General features: G+C 34.1%; 1 protein-coding gene across 1 annotated transcript in view; it reads left to right on the top strand.

Annotated features, from left to right (window-relative positions):
* Nucleotides 1-6,837: 6,837 nt before the first annotated feature.
* LOC117113856 overlaps nucleotides 6,838-24,055 on the top strand; it is a 31,991-nt gene continuing 14,773 nt past the window's right edge. The window contains exon 1 of the mRNA XM_033257308.1: nucleotides 6,838-7,008. Coding sequence (XP_033113199.1) covers nucleotides 6,939-7,008 — 70 coding nt within the window. The 5' untranslated portion in view covers nucleotides 6,838-6,938. The remainder of the gene's footprint in view (nucleotides 7,009-24,055) is intronic.

The following is a 24,055-nucleotide window of genomic DNA, read 5'->3' on the forward strand; positions in this document are numbered from 1 at the left end:
GGTATATTCGATTATCTTTGTGACAACTCTCTAAAATTCATCCCCATTTTACCTATGATCAATAATCATCTCCTTTGTTTTGGATGTGTTTAGTTCAAGATAATTTTCATCACAATAGTTTTCATATCTAGCGATTTCCTGTCTATAATGAGTGTCATCGTCATTGAGAATCAATGCAAGCATAGCTATACCGTAACCTTTATGACAGAGCACAGCTGTATACAAACTAAAAAGGAAGGGGAACGGTAATATTGTACCCGGGGGAGCACCTGTATTGGACATGGTTTGTATATACGACTTGACTTCTTCACTTAATCTTAAACACTGTGAATGACTAATCAAAAAACCAAAGGCTAAATAAATTAAAGAATGTGAGATAATAAAGTAAAGCAATTTTTAAACTTAAAAATGAGATTGAATAACAGTACAGTACTAGTACTATATTACTGTACTACTACGGCTGCTGCTTCCGCCGCCACAGCCACCATTACCATCACCACCACTACCACTACCACTACCACAAATGATAATAATAATAATAATATTAATAATAATAATAATAATGCTATTGATATTGATAATGATAATCATAATAATAATACTATTATTATTATTATTATTATTACTATTATTATTATTATTATATTATTAGTAATCATAAGAATATTAATAATACTCTTATAGAAATAATAGCATTAGCCATTATGACTACCATATAATTGGTTTACCCTTCATCAGCCAATCAAAAGATTGTTTACTTTTACCACTGCATAATATGAACCAGCGCTTTGCTATGAATATGCTATTTGTTTTACCTACTCGCTCTTCGTAGATGTGACATTTTTTTCTTTGTTCTTTGAATCAATTTTTATTTGCTTCATCAATATGAGATTTCCATTCCAGGTGCATAATGACATTTAAAAAAAAAAACGGAAAGTAGATTGAATATTTCGACTAATATAGTAAACCTTGTTTCTTAAGGTAAAAGTAAATATTTCAGAAACCCACTTGACATGATTAGTATAATGTAGCATTTGCAAACAATTTATTGAAGTGTTACTAATATGAATTTTTTTTTTGAGTAAAATCGTGTCGAAGAAATCTGAATTATGAAAACTCGCAGTAGTTCACGGGTCGTTTACCTTTTGTACCACTTGGCGAATCTTGAAAGGTCACAAAGACCGACTTTAGCGAGATGCTGCTGACACGACGGGTTTGAAAGGGGAAATTCTTGCTCCGAACATAAACAACTAATTTGCTGGTATTTTTAAAATCTTGATCATCATCATCTTAATTACCATCACCACCATAATCTTCATCGCCATTCGTCTTCAGGAAAATTACACAAATGGCATCATCGTCATTATCACTTTCATTACTGTCATCATTCATCATTATTTATCATCATTACCATAATCATTACGGTCACCATCAATATCATCATCGTCGTTATCATTATTTATATCATCATCCTCGACATAATCATAATTATCACACATTTATTACGTTGATGATTGCCAATATGATCATTGCCATCATCATAATCAACAACGTCATCAATCACATAGTCATTATAATGCTCGTAATCATTCTATCGCAACTCTATACCCTATAATAAATATCTTAAACCCTACAATTTCTATCAACCGTATTTCACATTACTACCAGTGCGTTTATGTTCTCCTATTTCACTGTACCTTAACATTGTTAACATCACCATCTGTACAAATGACAATTAGAAAACCTAGCTATTACATTTTAATTCAAATAGGACTTGTCAAATTCATGCTTTGCATGCGCCGCCCGAAGGCAGATTCCAAAAATAGAAGAAATTTTCCCCTCCAGCAGACATACATGCCGATTAGATTCCTTCCACTGGCGCCATAATATTTATATTTTTGCTAAAAATGCTTACAAATACGATCGTCAAACATTTTTTCAAAAATATTTAATATTTAAACTTTATGTAAAAATGATAAAAATTCTTAGAAAAAATTCGACCTTAGTTTTCAATTTATAGTCTATATCGTTCGGTGTAATATCAATTTAGAAAATGTTACGATGTAGGTTTTTTCTTGATGAATTAGAGTACAGTATATTCAACACGTCACGGTATTATTTTGATGGATATTAATTTTTATTTTGCGCACAAATTAGTTTATTTAATGACGTCATTTTTCAGCATTAACACTTTTCTAAAATCGTCATCATTATCATCATTTGTATTATACGAAAAACATATGACCAGTGGCGTAACGATGGGGCCGGGGGCCCTGTGTGATTCTGAAACGAAGACCCTTTTGGGTCCGGTCATCAATTCCATCGTGGGATTTTAGATGTGCATTATTATTCTAAATGTTTTTAACGACGAATAAATGATATAATAATTATGGATCCAGAAAATTTAGGCTAGTGAGGGACTTTCACAGTTAGAGAGTCTCCACCTCAGACCTACCATGGTTGAGGCTGAGGTAAGAAAATTTATGAATATGGTCCCTTTAGATGGCCGGAAATGGCACTTCACAGAATTGTGAATATAATTTTCCTTTTAACTCCAGTTAAAATTTTTTTGACAAATTAAGTGGGGCCCCGGGCCGGCAGCTCCCCCTCCCCTACTCTTTATTCCGCCACAATAATAGGCCTAAATCAGGCCTATATGATATGTCCTACAGCCGATTTCAGACACACATATTGCTGTTGCTTTTGTGGGGCTGAGATAAGAAAATGTATTATTATGGCACGTCTAGATGGCCGTAAATGGCAGTCACAGACTTAAAATTGTGAATATAATTTTTTTTTTTATCTCCATTTAAAATTTTTTTTTTTGGACAAAATTTGGTAGGGTGCCGGCCGAAAGGGAGACTCCGACGGGGTCCTTTAATCGTTGTAATATGATATATGCCATAAAGTCGATTTCAGAGACACGGTGTTATTTATCAACAAAGTCCTTTTTGGTCAGGGTGCTAGATCGAGGAATCTATGGGTATGGGCCTTTCGGGGCCCCTAGAATTAGGCGTTACGCCACTGCATATGACAATGCTAATGATAATATTAGTGAGGATGATTATGAAGTAATGTATCATATGTTTAAATTAAAGTTTTGCTCCTTCATACATAATACAAGCATTTTAGTTTCCTCCTTAATAAAAACAAATAAGTTCATCAAAAAATGAATTTTAAAAAAATAAATTTAAAAAAAATTCGATTTAGCTTGAGCAATGCACACATTTTCTTGTCGGGGATAGGCGCTTAATCACGTAGTCAGGTAATTTGTAATACGTGATTCGTCTGCAAATTAAAAGAATAAAAGGACTTTTTTTTAAATCTGCCCCTTATATAAAGCGATTTGTTTAGAGCGGTTGATGTGACGAGGAAAAAGAAATATATGTTAGGCCTCTTTACCACCTTCTTAATATAATCATCGTAATCATTATCATCTTCTCTATAAGAAGGGCCACTTGAAGTCAATGAACTTTTCCGGGTGTCAATCAAACTTAACAGCTGACTAATCAGAAGCTTGTCATAAAAAGTATGATCCCACAGAGACGCACGTGTGTACGTATATTTACGCTGTCATTTTGTGGGGCAAAAATATCCAAGGGGCGGGGCTTGCGGAAGATCCATTTGATGATTCGTATACTCGATCAACATACGTTCAATAATGAACTCAACCGAGATTTTCATATTTTTTGATTTTATATATATATATATATATATATGGAAAAAGTTTAATTTTGTATCTTACTTAGGTCATTTTAATCTATCCGTGCTGTCGAATGAATTATGGATTTCTGCGTGAATTATACAAGACGATGATCAGATGCAGGTTCACGTACAAAAAATAGATATTGATTGATAATTGGTGTATTCACCAGAGTTAAATCATGTTAGAGCTTCAAAGTAACAGATGATTTTTCACATACATACATACATACGTATATATATACTGTCTCTTATACACATCTAGATGTGTATAAGAGACAGATGGCACTTCACCAACTGTTGCATATAAGTTATATAATATTTTTAGCAAGATGTAACTGAAATACATTGCATAGATAAACCTAAAAAATAGTATTAAATTCATATTGTGTTAATATCAGCAAATTGACAAATGCAATGGAATAAATATAAAACATAATATCTATGTTATATTTTAATGAAAATTCTGATTACCATTGTAAATTTTGTAATAACTTAGTCGATCCTATTCGCGTTAGACTATAGTCAAAAATATTCTTATGTACTATATTTAATATTTTTTACATACCGTACATAGGATCATTGAATACAGTACTGTACATAGAAATATTAAATATATTACAAAACAATCTTGTGTAATATACTTAATATTCGTAATTACGGTATTGTACGCCAGTATTTAATAATCTTATGTCATGTATTAGTAATCTTACTGTACTAGATCGTGGTCATCTTTGAATTAGTGTGTTTGTAATTGAAGTTTTGATTTTCAAAATTAGTATTACGACACTTGAAATTAGAATCCGTCTTTTAAGTTGAAACAGCTTACCTGAGAGTGCCATTTCCAGGCATTTAAAGGTGGCGTATCTGATTTTTTTTTTTCGCTTCAGCCCTCAACTATGGTGGGATTATGAGGTGGGTTATGATTGTGGCCAACAATACTCATTAACATTGTAGTTGGGGGTACGATAGACCACTTGTCGGGGAAATGTAACGCTGCCGGGCCTCACTGGCATGGATTTATGCTTCGTCTAGCCTTGAATGTAGTATTAGTTTTCGCCTCATGACCTTAACCTTAACGTTAACGGATGACGTCATAATGTATTCATCTCGCGTTGCGGAGTACGTTAATTTCAGGGTTTATGTACTCGACGTACGTTAGTTACCGGTTTGCGCATGCGTATTTCGATTTGGGGGCGGCGCTATCGCGTTGCATGGTGGGTACTAACGGTAAAGTTAATGTTCACGTCGTGCTTCCAGCATAACCTGGATACGCAACTGGGCCTATTATAACTCTTGGATACTCTTAAAATAATTATGAATAAAAGAAAGAAAAATAGATAAAATATAATATAAAGGAAGAAGTCAGTTGAAGCCTACACAAACAAAAGTAGATACCGTATTTATTCGAATAAATACGGTATCTACACAGAAAAAAGTAGACACTGTATTATTTGAATAAACGTCCCGCTTTGAATAAACGCCCCATCGAATAAACGGCCCCCTCTAGAGCCTCATTTGGAATAAACGCCTTCCTCTAATAAACGCCCCTATAAATGACTATAAACAATATTGTAATGGAAGCCACGTCATTCTTAATACGTTCTATTGATTACATTTTTTAACCTGGTTGGGATCAATCCTTCTTTATGATAACGCAATAACACATTTTTGCGGTAATTAGGCCTATGTGTTCCACATTTACAGTGAAATTAAGGGGCGTTTATTTGAGTATACGTAACCATTTTACACCAACGAAACAAACGCCTCCTTCACTCGAATAAATAATTATTATAGCCCTCTCAAAAACCTTGTGCCCCGTGGCGTTATTCGAGTAAATACAGTAAATGGGCCTTATTACTGGCAAGCCGTTACTAAATCCTGAAACAAGAAGACCTGTTCGCATGACATCTGGTTGGATGGTAACGGATGAATCGTTGATGGAAACGGATAAAGGGATGGGTGTATGGAGGTGGATGGATGCATTAAAATGGGTGAATGGTTAGATGAATGGATGGATATATAAAATGATGGATGGAAGAATGGATGGGTGGGTGGATGGAAATGTGTGAATGAATGGATTGTTGACAGGATGGATGGATGGATGGATGGATAGACAGACATATAGATGGGTGGATGGATGGATAGACAGACGGATGGACGGATCATTAAATGGATGGATGCATGAATAAATAGATGGGTGAGTGAATGTTGTTGAATGGATGGATGGATATATGGATGGATGTGATTTATGTTTGGATGCATCTGGCATCAACAGTCATTAGGAGAAAACATTTTCCTCGGGAATGATCCGAGGCAGCGGGATTATTTTTAGATGATATATGATATTTTCGAATTATGTCTACGTCATAAGGAGGAATGTGCCTATTTTGAACTATTTTCGAAGAAGTTCTATGCTTTACTAATTTTCAGATGAAATTTTAAAGAAATTTATTAAAAATCAGCTTAGCTGACAAGCTCAGCTTTTCTGAACATATTTCTTATTTGTCAGTAATGAGAACATGTGAATGACCGTAGATGACCGCTGCATTTTGTCCATCTAACTAGTAATCTGGTCCAATCCAATCCCAATAGTTAGTTTTACAGTCCATAACCACGAAAATTAAAACAATAAAAAATGCAAATCTACCGACCATTTGAGGGCAATTAGTAAGCATGAAGTCAACTTATCCATTCAGATCTAATCAAAAATCGTTAAATATTAATATAGTGCTGCGTGTTATCGATACAGAATGACATCGTGTACAAAAAAAAGTAGATGAAATGACTTAACTAATGAAGCAAACATCGACAATAAATCAAGGAATTATTGTTTATGTTCATAATTATGCATGTAATGGATGTCATTCATCCCTATTCTCACGCAAGCCCGGTGATAGACTTCTTCGCCGGAAAAAGATGTAACGTTACCATGGTAACCGATTCATCGTCAGGTAACACACCTATCAAAACTACTGTAATTTCATCTACTTGATGGTGTGGGCAGTTTCACCGTAGACAAAATATAGAGTTCTCCCCGAAGCACGCCCTCACTGGCCGAGGCAAGATTAAGGGAAATGGAACACTTATATTAAAAGCAATGCTCCGTAAGTTCTCATTTTATAAGGTGGAACGTGTTCGATAGGTACCTGGAAAACAGACGGATTGTATCTGGCGTAGCTGTGGCCAAATCGCGATTAGGCAGCGTGTAGTTTTGTGAACCAATTTTCAGCAGAATGAATGCAATTTCACCGACCAAAGTAGGACTTCTTTTGGTTCTTATAAGTCTGCTGTTCACAAATATAGGTAAGCTTGTATAATCGTTGCTTTTCTTTTCTTTCTTTAAAGGGTCTCTTATCAATTTTTGAAAAATCCGGCTGTTAATGAACTAGTGACCCAAGTCGATCGGACTCATACAATCAATACGCTTAATTGGATATAAATTTCGGATTGGTGTTAATTTGTGTATCCAAGTGAATACAATTGAAATAATAATGTGAATGTAAATTTGTTCTCACTAGGAAATGAAGACATCATTATAACGATTAATTAAATTATGGTAATTCAATCTTGCTAAGTTAAGGACCGTATTTATAGATACAATTTGGATTAATATTAATAACAATATTAATGTTTATATTGATAATATAATTGTTATATAAATAAATTAGTATATTAACCTTAATATTGATATTGATTTTGATGTTATTAATATTAATAATATTAATATTTCCCTGAAAAGAGAATGAGAATTTTTATGTCAGTAACTATTATTTTGGACATAGCAGTCATATAATCGAAAAAGCAAACCTCAAAAATGCAATTATATATTGAATAGCTCATTTACAAACTTCAAATAAGTTATTAACAATGATATACGGATCAACCCAGGCCGTCACTGATCTGCAAATCCTAATCCTAAAAGCCTATTTGATTGTCTATTCAAAATAATATAAAGTGTGCGTTATTTATGTCTGCAAACTAGTGATGTAAAACATTTTATCATTCTAATTTTCAATTTAAAAATGATAATTTATTCTGCTTACAAATTATGCAAATGACTTATTGAATTTTAATTTAAAAAAATGTTTTAGCACGTAACCGCAGATGGTAGGGTATGTCTTTCAGGGACAGATCCAAGCCGGTAAGAAAGATGAGGCGTGAGTGTGTGAACTAAGTGAGAGTCATAGGCAGAAGCCCCTGGTAGGGATGCAAGGGACGAATCCACTTAAAACTCTAGCACCTTCATTAATTTGAGTTCGTATTTGAGTAGCCTGGTAATTTTCTGGTGAAAAAAAAAATTACAAATAAAATAGAGGGGGCGTACGTACGCGCCCTACACGCCCTCCCACTTTTAAATCCGCCACTGTCTTTTATACCCTTAAAACATGGATTTCTAGTTTCCATTAACAGAACCCAATTATTGATTTCTACAGAAATAAATATCAAAATTAATTAATAAGCCTAGTGTTTATTTAAACAGAGGTTTATTAGATAGGGTAATGGTTCCATAAAATTTTCTGACCCAATGCCTTTATTTTATATTAGAACAGGCTGAAAACACTTTACAACGATCTATTTAATATCTATTGCAAATCTATTACAAATCTAGTATAATATACGGGCAATAGCAATCTTTTTCAAACTATGCAGCTATTTATTACAGTAAATAAAACTTAAGTATAATTTTTCGACTAACTGAAATACTAACATATTAAAACCTCACCCGTGTACAAAGTAAAATAGACCTTCCTTGTGTCAATCAACTGACCAATCAGAACGTGTTATCTAATTTCCATAATTACTCGCATGTCTCACATATAAATGTACGTTTACGCTGTTGTTTTGTAGTACTTTAATACTAATAAAAATAATATCCAAGGGGCATAATATATTATTGCGAAAAGTTTCTGGTAAAATAAAAGTATCTATTCATAAACAAGATGAATAAACTAAAAGATTTTCACCTTCTGTTTACCGAATTAAATCCTTAGACGAATTAAAGTTTTCAATTCGGTGAATAGTAGGCCTAACAGTTTAAGTTTAACCAAGTGTGCGAAGCAATTAACTCAATGAAATGTGTCTTTGGATTATATCGTTGGGGAAACATATATATGCGGTATTAAACGAACATTGATATCCTCAGCCTACCAAGTACCAATTTTACTCATGGGAGAGACAAACCCAAAGACATATAGGTGAATCATGCAAACACTATCCTTATCGATTAGAGCTGGCTTACAACCACAAACCATGACACTCTGTCGTACGCATTGTATAAGTATAGTAACCTGACTAATATTTTTCGAGTAATAGAGTAGGGGGATTGCTTCACGGTGTAGGCCTACTGCCCAATCACCACCAGACGGATTCCTCTGGAAATTGACTTTCGTGGGTTATCATTTGTGTTTACCACCAATCCCGTACATTCCAGTCCAAAGGATAATGGTTGATTTCATTACAGTGACCCATCGATCGCAGACAGCGCACTTTCTGCTCGAACGTCTACATCCTCCAAATGTCCGAGCGGTAAAGCCAGCCCAATGTGCCCATTCAAGATTTTAATCAGGTGTTACATTATTAGTGAGTTTAGAGGTTACTGGATGTGGTGTCCGCGTTCTGGACTAAGCACACAGTAGGTATATATGGTACTGCAAAAACTTTTTTTTAAATCACTGTTCACAGTTAATGGTAGATCGTCTGCGAATCTATTTTTTATATTGGTTTTTATCATGATACAATGCAGTTAGCCCACATGCAGCATGCACCACTACGCTGTGTGTATACTACAACCAAGGCAAATTAATTGTCTTGCTGCAACATACAATCATGCTAAGAAGAATATTACCCGTGGCAAAACACTGGCAATGATTTTGCCCGCTGTCCGCGTCAACTCCACGGCCACTCAATCTGCCCGCGAGCAACGGGTTCTTCGAAGTGCACCGTTCACGATAGTACTACAGGACAATTATGTAAGGGCTAGAATTTATAATGACGTCACCACGTGAAAAACACCACTTTAATCCTCAAGTAAAGAATAAAATAGCCATTAAAAATATAAATGCAAACATGAACAAATCAATTTGACCGACGGTGACGTCGTCAATTTAGTAAGTCCAAAAGACGTGCATAGAAAATGAATAGGTCTACTTAGAATGGGAGATAAATTCCATTTGATTGATCGCTCCATGATACCTCTGAAGAATCAAAGTTGAAGCGATATATAAAACAACCGGCAACGTCTGCTTTCTCGTTATACATTACTCGCCGTATTGAGTGTAATATCCACTATTGGCATTGATTGATGCAGATATATGACTTTTGCATCACGTGATAGGCTCATTCCTTACGTTCATTGTCGATCATTGCTAGAGAGCAAACGCTCTGAGCGTTGCGTGTTGTCTTAACCTTGGTTTTAATCCGACCGTGTGATGATTTTTACACCAAGTTCACTGCGTCGACTGAGAAGATCGCGACATGCAAAAGTAATGCGTACTTCAGCTGAAACGCGCGACTTAGGTAGATAATTAGATATGCCTATGTGTATTTGTCACTTATACGCACGACAGTGCATCAAACAACCCCGCTTTAATCTATAGGATGATTTATCTTTCCATTTATCTACTTACGGACTGTCGATCAAGCAATCTCCCCGTGTATATAGACCTATTCCTAATTTATTTTAGTATTTTGCCCACACAGGACATACTCATTATAGACACACTATTGTAGTTTGTAGTTTTATTCATTAAACATCAAAGTCACTCAATTAACTAATCGATCAATCAATCAATTGAACTATCAATTAATTAAGCAATCAAGTAAGTAATCATTCAAATCAATCACTCCAATCGACAGTGATTGATTTTACTTTTAGTGTCCTGTCTCTTTTTTTTTTTTCTTTTTCTTTTTTTTTTGTAGTTTTGTGATTGTTCTTTGCCGTTTCTGTTTATGTACATTTTTATCTTAATTGTTTGAGACAAATAAATGAAATGAAAATTAAATGAAATGAAACTTAAATCAGTTAGTCAAAAATCAATATTCCATCAGTTAATCTACACCTAAAAAACATGGAAAACAATGCTGTGGGAAAACAATATCGTAGATATAATACCTGGTTTTAGATAGAGATACACAATAATAAACTAATATCTAAAATATAAAAAGTCAGAGAGATATTAAAACCTAGATATAATAGACCTTCTTCTAATAGTTCATTATTTTTTAATAGACAACAGAATTCCAATTCCAGTGTAATATCATACCGTGCTTGAAAGATTAGTCTGTGTATTCCTCATGATTGTGATTTCACCTCAACACTTTTTTTTTTATTACTTCTCAATGTCTATAAAACATTGAAAATGATCTATATTTCCGCAGATTATGTTCTAATAAGTAATTCATGATTAAATCAGAATCAGAATCAAAGGTCTTTGTCCTCTCGGAAATTACAGTGGAATACGATTCTAAACATTCACAACATTAACTTATAACATGAAAAACCATTATGTACAATAAAATAAAATAAGACAAGTTCAAGGTTAACATAGCTTTTTTGTGATGAAGAGTGAGGAAGCACTCAAACCCTTACAGTAGGCATATTCAAGCAAAGAGTATAAAACTGCAAGAGGTCTGACTGCCCTTAATTTGTATACAGGCAATGGAACGTTAAAAAGTACTCCCACGAAGGGGCGTGTCCTTCATAAGAACGTAAAAAGCGTTCGTATCGAACGCGTGCTGCGTTTCGAATTCCAGCATACATTCTATAGACGCGCAGCACGCGTTCGATATGAACGCACTTTACGTTCTTTTAAAGGCCACGCCCCTTTTGGGTAGTACTTTTTGAAATAGGATTGCGTTCCAAAGAATCCACGGTAGTCGGACCTCTTGCAGTTTTACACTCTTTGGTTACAGCTAGTAAAACATAGGCCTACACTTATTTAAACATTAAAAAATATATATACAAATCATCATTACCTAAAATTAACATTTGTTTAACATTATTCAGACCATCAGTTATTTATAAGTTATACCAGGCTAAAATCACATTCGATGAAGAAAGTATAACTGTCAAAGCCAACCTAAAAATTCTTATCTAAACATTTAGAAATATGTATACAAATAATCATTACTTAAAAATGACATTTGTTGAACATTATAACATATATTCAGACCATTGGCCAGTGATATTACAAATCCATTACAAAATATCAGTTCGAAGTGGTATTGAGAGTAGTACATGCAGAAACTGACTCATGTCTTCATCTTTACATTGACGTAAACTAATGCTGTTCATTAAGTCATCATAATAGACCCGTGTTGAGTGGGAGTATATTAACTCTACATTTAAACTTCAAGTGAGCGTCATAAAAACTGTGTCCGTCTCTAAAATACTTTTCTTTATACCAAAGCAAGTTTTAATGCAGATGTAGTCAGGGCAAAGACTTTCAACGTACATTGAAAAGTCCTTGTTCAGTATAGTGCCGTGTTTAATTTTTTAAGAAGTCAGTGTCAATCACTTTGTCAATATTTTTTAAGAATACCGTGATTAACAATATCATTAAAACTGTTGATATAAAGTACATGGTTTAGAATTTCACTTATTTATAATTATAACCGTATATCAACCAAATTTATATTTTAATTAAAATCAATTTTGGCCATCTTATGTTTTCCATTTATTGTATTAGGCCTAACTAATAAAATAATCGACTCTCAACTGTAAAATGTGGCTGTATGTTGAAATATACGAGGCTTTTTCTACAATGCGGAATGAGATGGCTTATTTCCTGATCATTTTGGTTTGAATGTAGCTATATTCCCACTATTTATCCAGTTACCACGCAGATGATCGATAGCTATCGTTCTTTCACATAAAGTGTATTCAATCACTATTATATTAGCATTATAGAAGAGTGTATTGTCGCCACAATACACTCTGCTGTAATCACAATTTAATTGTGATTGAATATACCAATTTAAATGTTTCCACTTACTGAGTACTTCTGAATCGACCATTCCACTAAGCCCCGCCCCTCGGATATTGTTGCAACGTCCCACACTACTTTTGTGGAAAAATGTGTGTTTTGGGAAAGTGCATATTTTTATCATGTACTGATCGGTCAGTCTGTAACTGACCGAAAGCCAGAAAAGGACCACTGTGAGCATATGTACAGATAATGACTGACCTGTTAAGCTAGGTAGGCCTACTGATATAAATCGAAGTTCAACAATACTTTTTCTGTTCTTTTCTTACCAATTAAATATCAAAATAATTTTAATTAATAAAATAATTTACTAGAAATAACAAGCATGAAATGTTATTACTTTTCATTATTTGCACTTAGTGCTACATTATCAGCTAAGAAGAAATAATTAGCGTAAAAAGTTAATTTTTACATCAAACTTGTGAAAAAGTATGTCACCAAACTTCAGAAACATTTTGTAAAACACGGTATTAAATGATTATTGAAGTATGTTGTTAAAAACATTAAAAAATTTATCTGACCATAAGCCTACATTCACAGTTACTACTTGATACATTTGTGGGGGGAGTCTATTTTCTACCTTCGATGTCCGTCTTCCACAATTAAATCAACATTCTAGCCCGATTGATACTGTCAAAAATAAATAAATTGAAAGGCCTTACAAATTGAGGAATCCGAATTTGAAACATTTACTTAAGGCACGTCTACTCGCCATCATTCTCTTGCTTAATTCATAAGTCAATATTTGTAACAATAAATCTCATTCCCATACAGACAGGGATGGGAAGGGCTTATTTTAGCAGAGACAGAAAGAATAATCTTAGATCTCTTTTTACACAGCATTTGTCACCTGAAACACTGCAGTGATACTCTTAGGTGTGAAAATGATCCCCCAAAGCACCTAATCTTATGCTCTGTCCAGATTATAAAATTTTCTTTGACAATAAACTGCTGTATGCATATATATAGCCATGATGTACCTATCTATGATCATAATGTGATGTTATCATGATCACTTTTAGGCACATACTTTTGTAAAATGCAAGTTGATAGTCTTTATAAAAGCCCCATAGACATATCTTAAACAAATCTGATTTTTTTTTAACATTATGTACTGTAATACAATTTGTTAATGTAATATATATTATTGATATCACCTTTCTTGGAGAATGTGAAAGTTACCCTCGCTACATTCACGACATCTTTTTCAATTCATGGATTTTTATGAAATAATATATGTGTACATTTAAGATTTTGTAACCAGAATGTTTTGAGTGAGTAAGTGTTCATAATGAATTGCATTTTAAGTCCTAATGGTGACATGAAAAAAGATAGTAGCATCATTTGGATGCTTGTAATAGGCCTACATTTTCTTCGGTTTATCCTTCCCACTATCCACGTAATGAACAAACTCCTTAATATCTAAAGTGTCAGTGACAATTTCATCACTATTCACAGAGATATACCAAAATCTGTTGATACATTTTTGTTATTTTAAGATTTTGCTTTTAATCCATTTGCGCTCAAAATACGGTTATATATTTGCTGATTTTATAAGAAGCAATCTTCTATTCAAATTAGTACAACTGGCATATTCTCCATCTGTGTTGTCATTTTAAGGTATTTTCCATGTGACATGTAAAATGACGCTTGTGATGAGATTGTGAATATTCCACTTTTAACAAGCTTTCTTTTTCCACAGATAATTTTGCTTTAAACAAAGTTTACTGTTTGCTGAAGCAGTCGCTTCATTCTTTAATACATGGCGTCTGCGAATGAATACATTTGCATTTTTAGTTGTCAAATTGAACGCAGATTTAAATTTCATATACACTTTAGTCGTTTTATAAGTAATTTTCTGAACATTATTCAACACTACCAGCAGTAGCATTATTTGTGTTACAGATGCACAAAATCACACGCATAAAGTGATAAAACGCCGCCCGCTGGAATTTAAGTTAGGGTCACCATGGGATTATAAGTTATTTATTCAAGCGTTAAAACACCAATGACAATGATGTCATGTTCAATCGTATTACTTCAAATTTTCAAAAATTCAAACGTTAAGGTGCCGATTCGTTAAATGTACCTTAAATTAGAAATATGCATCTGAGATACATGTGCGTTTGAATCCTAAAAAGACTGTGACCCAATTTTCTCGTGTTATTTGTTTCTTTGCTAATGATTGGGACTTCATTGTCTATAAGCTGAGTCCTCCTCCCCTGCGGTCTTTTATAATTTTACCGCAAAACACAAATCCACCGACGTCACTGACTTTTATCATTAAGGAGTCATTTTTGTTCAAAATCTTCATATTATGTTGTCAACAACTTTAGCTATTTACATGTCAAACATCTGACTAGTATAATAAAAATCTTTCGTGATTGTGATCTCCACAAGGAAGGAAGCCTCTATTCTTACAGAGAACAACATTAAAGTGTCTGCTCTCCACGTAACTGTCGTCTATTGGCTTTGAGATTAGGCGTATATGTATAACTGTCTTAGGTTGGCTGGTATTTGGTTACTCATACTCGCTAGAATCTTTCTTTCATTACTACCAAATGAGGTTTCTTGTTACATTTATTATGGGATACATTGAGTTCCACCATAATCTGCGGTGCCGTAATATCTTGGTACCTTTTATATCTGTAAGAACTTTCCATCCATGCAGCTTCATCTGAGGATTACTTTTAATCCTAAACTAATTGTCATTGTACACTAGGGATCTAAACACGCCTCGTTTTTGTTTGTCATCTCAAGACTTTATTGTTCAGAAAGTCTTGCTCTGAAATTCATCGCTATAACAGGCAGTGGACCATGTCGTCTTCAGCTTTGGAGCTTTTTTCCTTTTAACTGAACTAATCTTAAACAAATTATATCCCGTTTAACGCCCATTTTTCCTCGGTTTCACAACTGTTGGTTCAACAAAAGTACAAAATAGTTTTGTCATTTTTGGTTTAGGTATCTGCGTTTTAAGGTTTGCACCTTGACCTTTCATTCTCGGTTAATGTGGTAATTATTTCAACTTTCTAGTTTCTAGAGATGATTCTCCTGAGTTGAATGAACTACTGGCTACTGCACGTGAGTATTGAATGTGAGTTGGACTCAGTTACTCATATCTCTAGAGTTAAATTAAATTGTTTGGTTTATTTTCGCTTACTATTTTCTGAGTATTTGGCCTTTGCAATTGCCCATTCTCCAACAGAAGACTGTGTCGGTCTTAAAGTATAATGTATTTTCCAAATTAAAGATTGTTCAAAAGAGCCACCATGTCCTACAACTGACCCCGGGTTGGTTATCGTACGCTTAACAAACAGGGTCAAAAACACTTCATTTGGTCTACAGCTATATTTTATTAGACATATCACTATCTACAGCGGATCAATTTAGCCTATATACATTTACAAGCAGAACTCTAACCTAGAACTAACTACCGATATATCTTAAAACTACAATCATTATTACCCTAGCCTCTCCGAAGCAGAGGGGAAGGGTATTGCAAAAGTGCGCCTGTTTGTGTCTCGGGCTGTCTGTCTGTGTGTCCTTCCAGGTGCATGACTCAAGAACTACCGGTATTGGAGCAATTTACTTTAAATTTTCACACTTTTACAATATTAAACTTATATCCGCCCATCTCAAGTTTGGTAGTGATTGGAAGTAGATGCAGACTTTATATTTTCCGGCCGCAACTGACAGAGCCAACTCGAGCGGACCGAGTCGTCTGGCTAGGCCGGGCCGACTGGAGCGGATCGATCATGTGTTAAATCCTGGGCAGCGGACTGGAAACAGTTCGGTGGCGTGCAAAAACTCGCCCGATTGACGGGTTTACTTGATGCTAGGACTCGTTTGGTGGATGGAACTGATCGGCAGCGGGCCATTATATTTTCAGTACCGTTCATAAATATAGCGGAAAAGGGCGAGGGTTTGTAATCTCAGATTATCTTGTTATACATTTGATTATCAGGGTGAATTGAGGCATGCATCCTGATGTGGTAATCATTTCATTTTAAGGAAGTCATCGAAAGTTTCTAGAAATGATTCTCCTGAGTGGAATGAACTACTGGCTACTGCATGAGTAGACGTACTGAAAGTGAGTTCTTGAGTCCTGTAAATTCGTTGGTTTATTTTTGGTTACTTGACCTAAGCATTTGGGCTTCATCACTTGCCCCTACTCCCACAGAAGACTGTGTCAGTCTTATTAAGTACAGTATAATGTATTTTTCAAAATAAAGATTGTTCAAAAGGGGCACCATGTCATACAGCTGACCTTCGGGTTGGTTGTTCTTACTCTTAGCAGTGTTCAACACTTCGCTTGGTGGACAGCTATATTTTATTAGATATATCGCTATCTTAACAAGCAGAAATCTAATCTAGAACTAAATATATCTTAAAACTACAAACATTATTATAAATTTGATTACCAGGGTGAATCTAGTCATGCATCCTGATGTGGTAATTATTTCATTTTAAGGAATTCATTAAATATTCTTATTTATAAAAACGATTCTCCTGAGTTGAATGAACTACTGGTTATTGCATACATACATTTCCAGTTACTATTTTCTGAGAATTATAGTAATGAAGTAATGATTAATAATTAGTATTATATTATATAAACTATAATTATATTATAAAATTTGTGTTGTGCCGGTATAAGTCTAAGAACAGGTAAATTAGAACACACACATGTAGAAGCAATTCAAAGCCTATGTATCACAGTTCCTTTATTTTTGCAAAGACCTTTAGGTAGGCTATTAGACAATTTTTTATTTTTTTAAAGTAAAAGTTTGTAAATTATCAAAACCTAATTATGTAATCTGTTTCACATTGATTAGACCTACTTTCTTGATCGATAAAATAAAATATCGTGCTACTGACATTTAAAGCACTCAAGCAACATACCTAACTACTTGATTCTTTCCTAATTTATTCCTATTGCTTGGACTCGTTTTTTGCATACCTCAATTTGCTAGTAGTTCCGCTGATAAACACCAAAATAGCGTTCCGACTGATTTGTTGATTTTGTTGGTGCTCTATATTACAAAACATTTTCAGAGAACTAGTGTTGCTGTAGGTAATAATCGGGAAGCAGGAAACAAATCCCACATTAAAAACAAGTACCGTAACCTTCTCTTACCACAACATAAATTCACTAATTTTGAGAATAATGCCGTAGAATCGATTATGAACACCAGCTCATTGGTTCATAAACGACTTTGCAAGATCATTGATTGTTTCTTTATCCACAGCCAGAGTAATTGTTCTCTTAATGCGCGTTTTATGTGTTCACATCGAGACAGACTCACTTGTCTAACGCGTTAGCTTATCACCAGACAAATATCAACATCCTATTTTCCATCCATTTATCGTCAGCGCCCCATGAAAGCTGTCACTAATTCATCGATTACTTCTCAAAATCTAGCCTTTCTTTCGTTGGATTACCTCATTATTATCTATTTCTGAATAGTTTGATTTTTGCTGAAACTAATGTTTCTCTTTTTTGCACTAATCTATACGATATAGCAAACTAAATGTGAGTTCATTCTTCAAGAAACAGAATGACATGTTTAACTGTTTTTATGCACAAACGATCTTGAAGTTTTAGATATTGGAAAGTAGTTTACAGATTCTGATATAAAATTAGTATATTCTTTGGAAAAGTCAAGGCAGAAAAGTACAACTGTAAGTTCGAGATATAATTGACTACACAGTAACCTGGTTTTAAAATCATGAGCCTTTGAATTGCTGCAGGACAAAACATAAATTTCACCTAAAAGTATTATAATGGAACTATAATGAGTTTGTACAGCAACAACTAGTTTTCTTAAATCAAATTGAAGTTCAAATTAAAGTTCTCTTTATTGCTATTTATTTGTTTTACAACATTATATTCTAACATGATACAATTAAGTAACAAAAAACAAAGATAACAATCAGACCTCTAATTTTTTAATAATAATGAAAAAATCAAATATACTCAGAACAGATTTAATGAAACACGGTTACAGTGAAACTTTAATGAAGGGGACACCTTTGCAAACATAAATGAAGTGTCCCCCCTAAATAAATATTGGACACACTAAATAGGAGTTAGTAGTAGTGGTAAAAGGTATGCATTTCTTAATTTCGTGACCAAAAATGTGTCACTTTAATAGGGGTATACCCTTAATAGGAGTGTCTCACTAGAGCCAAGCCCCCTCCTTCGAGACACCACTATCAAGGGGTCTCCCTTATTAAGGGGATCAACTGATATTTCTAAGGCACAGAAGGGGTGTTTGAAAAAATTTGGGACCGTTTAATGAGATACAGATTTTTCAATATTAAAAAAACTAGGGGGAAATGTGCAAAAAAATTGTGGTTCAGCCCCTCTCTCTCTAATTAACAGTTCCAGATTATGTCGTCAAATACAATTTTGTTTTCTTAGAAAAATTAGTTGTACAACAAAATAATGTTATGTTCTCATCTGGGTTCGACTGTATTTGAACAGGAAAACGAAAAATGACTGTATTGTTTTTCTATGGTTACTCTTGCTATGACTCGTAATCATTCATGGGCATATCTGGTGGATTCAAGATATAGATATGATTCATACGTTTAATTACATTTTGCTACCTTTTCTTCTGTCTATTTTTTTTTTTTTAGGCAATCTGCTCTAATGTTCAGACTAACACGATATGCTTATCATCCGAACTAGCAAGATATGTTTTTCATTATCTGATTGTAAATTTGAAATGTCACAATGAATTGAATTAAATTAATTCTTCACGCCTGCTTTACCGAGAATTTGTCTGGATCTTACTCACGCTTGATATTATTTTCCTGTTTAGTTTTCTATTGTAAATACAAAAGATAGAAATAATAATTAAGATATAAAACGAGAAAGACCATAATAAAAACTTTTTGATCAAGTCATTAGCCTGGTTCTCACGAGAGCCCTAGTATCCGGATCGGGAGCTAACCGTTAGCGCTAACCGTTAGCACCTGCGTGAGAACGCCCAATCGATTAGCGCTAACCGTTAGCAGTATCCGGATACCGCTAACGGTTAGCAAGCGCTCTCGGTTAGCAAGTTGAGCGCGTTTTTTATTACAATTTCCAGTTTCTTATTGGCCAGTGATTCGATCATCATCTTTTTGGTATTTGGATCGGGATTTTCTCGTATTGAAGCACGGCAGCTAACGGTTAGCAGGATCCGGATCCTGCTAACCGTTAGCAGCCGTGTGAGATCACAGCCATAGTATGATTTTACAGGAGGGAGATGTAGCCTGGTGTTTAACATGATTGTTTTCCTCAGTCACAGGGTACTGGGTTGAGTCTCTGTATATAAATAAAAACTCCTCTCAGTGACACGATTATGAAAACTACACTCCCTAAGTCTCATAATGACTTTATGTTAATGTTTGTCTTGTGGAAGGAATTGCTACTAACGAAGTAATTTAGTTCGCTATTGGCGTATCACTGGGCCTGTTCCTAAAAAATCATGTGGGACGAAATGGGAGAAGCTATATCAATTCCAAAAAGATGGTCAATGCCACATTACTCATCAACTACCTGGTTGAGTTACCTTAAGGTTCTTCCTGTATCGAAGTTACTAACCACAATGTAGAACAGAAATGGTAAATATGTGGCTTCCCATGGAATTTATATATGACATTCACTATTTTAGTTAGCTACTTCTGTGCACATCATCAAATTGGCTGGCAAACAAGGATATCTGTTGTAGTAAAAGCAATTTGTTTCGATCACTGCTGGAACAACTGACAACTTGTTATTTTAATCCTTATAAACGACCAACTTCTGTGCTTTACTTAAACTTTAATTTTTTTCATAGAATTTTCCACAGTATGATATAATTATTTTTAAATGCGTGAAGGATAATGTTGTGTTTAAATTAACTTTTAAGTAGTGAATTTCAATTTACATAAGTAACTGAATCAGCAGGTAATGTATAAAACGACGCTTATTGAAGTCGTCAAGACGTACCTACCAATATATCATTGCTGATGGTAGCATACTTCTATATGCTTCACCGGGCTTAGAACTTCATTCTATATGACTGGTAGTCAGTACCGACGCATTCTGTACACTATTAATTTCTACACACAATATGTGTAATCTCTTTCCCTCAGGCGTCTCAATTATCTTACGATTTCCTTACAATATTGTTCTACATTTAGCAAAGCATTCACGTAAAATTTGAACAGCTACATTCTTTTCACTCAGTTCTATAATCGCAAGGAGAATAAATATCGTTGAACATTATCTTTGCTGCGCTAAGACTCTAGTTTATTAAAGTATTTAATTTATTATTGAGTGTAGCTTAGCTCAGTCGCCACTGTGTGTGCGCTGAACCGTGGAGATCTCTAGGTCCCTGGTTCTATTCCCATCGCTGCCTCTCCTTGTGTTTTAGCTGGAGGGCTGCAATACAAGTTACGGATGAGACGTTTAGGCCGCGCCGTTGGTCGCGTGTGCATTTATGGCCCATGTGCACGTTAAAGAACGCAGTACACTCTTCGGAAAAGAGTAGCGGATTGTCTTCCGGTGACTGCCCAATCACCACCAAAAGGACCCCACTGGAAATAAGTCTTCTTCTTGATTTTCGTGGGTTATCATTGGTGTTTTTTACCGAATAAACTCAAACCAAACCAAACTAAGTACGTTAATTTGCGTTTTCCATTTAATAGACTATACTATATATACATATATATACATATATATATATATAATTATATATATATAGCATATCACTTTAGTGTAATCTTATCATAATCATATCATATCAGTATTACTTTAGTCGTAGCGTCGTGTACTTAAATTGTAGGCTTTTTGTAGAGCCATTGCGTGGCAACAAAGCGTTACATTATAGCTTTAGTGAAAACAAACGACATCATTTCCAGTAGGCCTAAGGACTTGATGAAATTAATGAAATTTATGTGAATGTCGTAATACCGCTTAAATTAGTTGATTGATGAATTCATGACAAATTGGTAATGTGTTTCATGTACGTAGTAGTGCCATTAGCGTAAACAAATTGTTGCCCTAATCAGTGATGTTATTTAGACGCCAATAAAAATGGCATTGCTTTCCTTTTTCCCCAATAATCACTGGTGAACGTTAGCAAATATGAACGGAAAACAAACCACAACACAAAATACCAATCAAACACTATAGTTTTTTTTAAATCTGTGAATTTACAACCGTAAGATATGGAGTTGTCTATTATGTCTTATATAATTATTTCACATGAATTTCATAAAATGACATTTGGGAAGAAACATGAGATTTTCGACATTAAAAAAAGGAAAAGATGTTTAGAGTTTCTCAACAGGATTGGTAACTCATCAATCTTGTCGGTTTCATTAACTTGTTATCTATTCTGACTGCGAATAGGATCGCATTACGTGACTAGAATCGACTCCAGAAGTTGATTTATTCCCGTTTCTGAACAGATTGGTGACGCGTTGATAGAGTTCACTACACGCGTTTATATATGTTGACGAATTAAATAAAGAGAAATATCATATTAATATATACTGTGTTGAGGAACATGGTTAAAAATACAGCCCGATGTGATCTGCAAGCTGCCCTATGTAGTACAGCCTCCAGATCAGTATGACCCTATTAACTATGACTCGATTAAAACCAAGTAAATATTTGTATTATATCAATACATAGATTGCAAGCATTAGAGGGCATGGCTGGAACTATTACCCGGCGTTTAACCAATCAAGTGCCTAGAATCTATGTAGTTGGTATATGAAATGAAATATCATTCCATGATTTAATGGTTAGATTAAAAGATGACAAGATAACTTTGTTGGTGGTGGTTTTTCTAAGTTTTATTTTTTCAGTCGTACTTTGAGATAAAAAAAAATAAGAATATAATTTAGGCCACGGTTCTACCAAGGACTTTTTTTATGTACAGATAAAAGCCCCTTAATTTCACTGTATATGTGGAACTACAACACATAATTACCGTCCAAATTGTTTATTGCATGATCATAAAGACTTATTGATCCCAACCAGGTTAGAAAAAATGAAATTCTATTGGAGTAGAACATTAATATAATGTGTTGAGAATGATGTTGCTTCCATTAGTTCTGTTTAGTCTTTCGCGAGTACCACGGCCATCTGCCTTTCGAATGCGTATAATAAACACCGTACTTATTCGAACAAACGCCCCGAGGCGTTTATTGTTGAGGAGTGTTTTTGAGGGGGTATTTATTCGAGGGAGGCGTACCAAATTGGGCTCTGGAGGTGGCGTTCATTCGAAGGGGCGTTTATTCATAGCCGGGAGTTTATTAGAATAAATATCGTACGGTAAATGAGTCATTGCAACAATTTTGGAGCTCACACTTACTGTAGTAACAGTTTGTCAGAAAACCTATGTTATCATTGCTCAACTTCATAACGAGTGTGCATTTTAGACATTCACTGATATGAGGATAACACTCTTGACTACCTACAGTCACATAAAACAATCTATCGTTTACAAAATACATGTATTTATTTTTCTATCGATCAACTTAATGTTTATTATAATACGATAGGAATACGTGCGTAGTGTAATTTACATAACTGCAACACGCGTATACCAAACGTAACCCTTTACTATGTGTCCCAGTTTTATTTTAGTTTAACAGTTTTTCCTATCGTTTTTTTTTTTTTTTTTTTTTTTTGCCGGAACGGGAAACTGTTAACCATAATACCTCTTGTAGAAGTGATGTACGTTATGCTGAGGTTATTAATACAACTGTTGATAGTTCCTGAAAAATTTTCTACTTATAACCATATCTAAAACAAATTATTTTTATAATTATTATTATTATTACTATTATTATTATTATTATTATTATTATTATTATTATGTTTCTTTATTGACCATTGATTGGTTCCTGTTTTCAATGTTTTATTTCCGAAGTTCTTGTTTAGTATAAAAATATTAATAATAATGAAAGTAATATTAATATTGATAATAATGTTTATTAATATTATTAATATTATTATTATTATTATTATAAAATTGTATTAAAGACACTATTATTCTATTTATAACTAGATCTAAAACAAATCCCACTTATTATTATTTATTAGAAAATTGTATTAAAGACATTCACTTCACAACTATCGCAACACGCGAGAGCAATATTTATTGTTATTAGAACTCTCAGTGTTCATAATTATATAGTGCTATTGAACTTGGTGTAAACGAGGACTCCACGTTTCTTAACTAGATCTGGTTATTAGGTCTGATAACTATGTATCTCAATCGAGTATGTTAATCAATTCAGTACCAAGATCTGCACTGCAAATAAACTACTTAGGCATGTCCTTATTTTTGTTTGTTATTGTTCCACAACACTTAAAA

Source organism: Anneissia japonica, unplaced genomic scaffold, assembly GCF_011630105.1.
Source record: "Anneissia japonica isolate Jap-2015-1 unplaced genomic scaffold, ASM1163010v1 scaffold694_len1028156_cov167, whole genome shotgun sequence".
NCBI lineage: Eukaryota > Metazoa > Echinodermata > Crinoidea > Comatulida > Comatulidae > Anneissia > Anneissia japonica.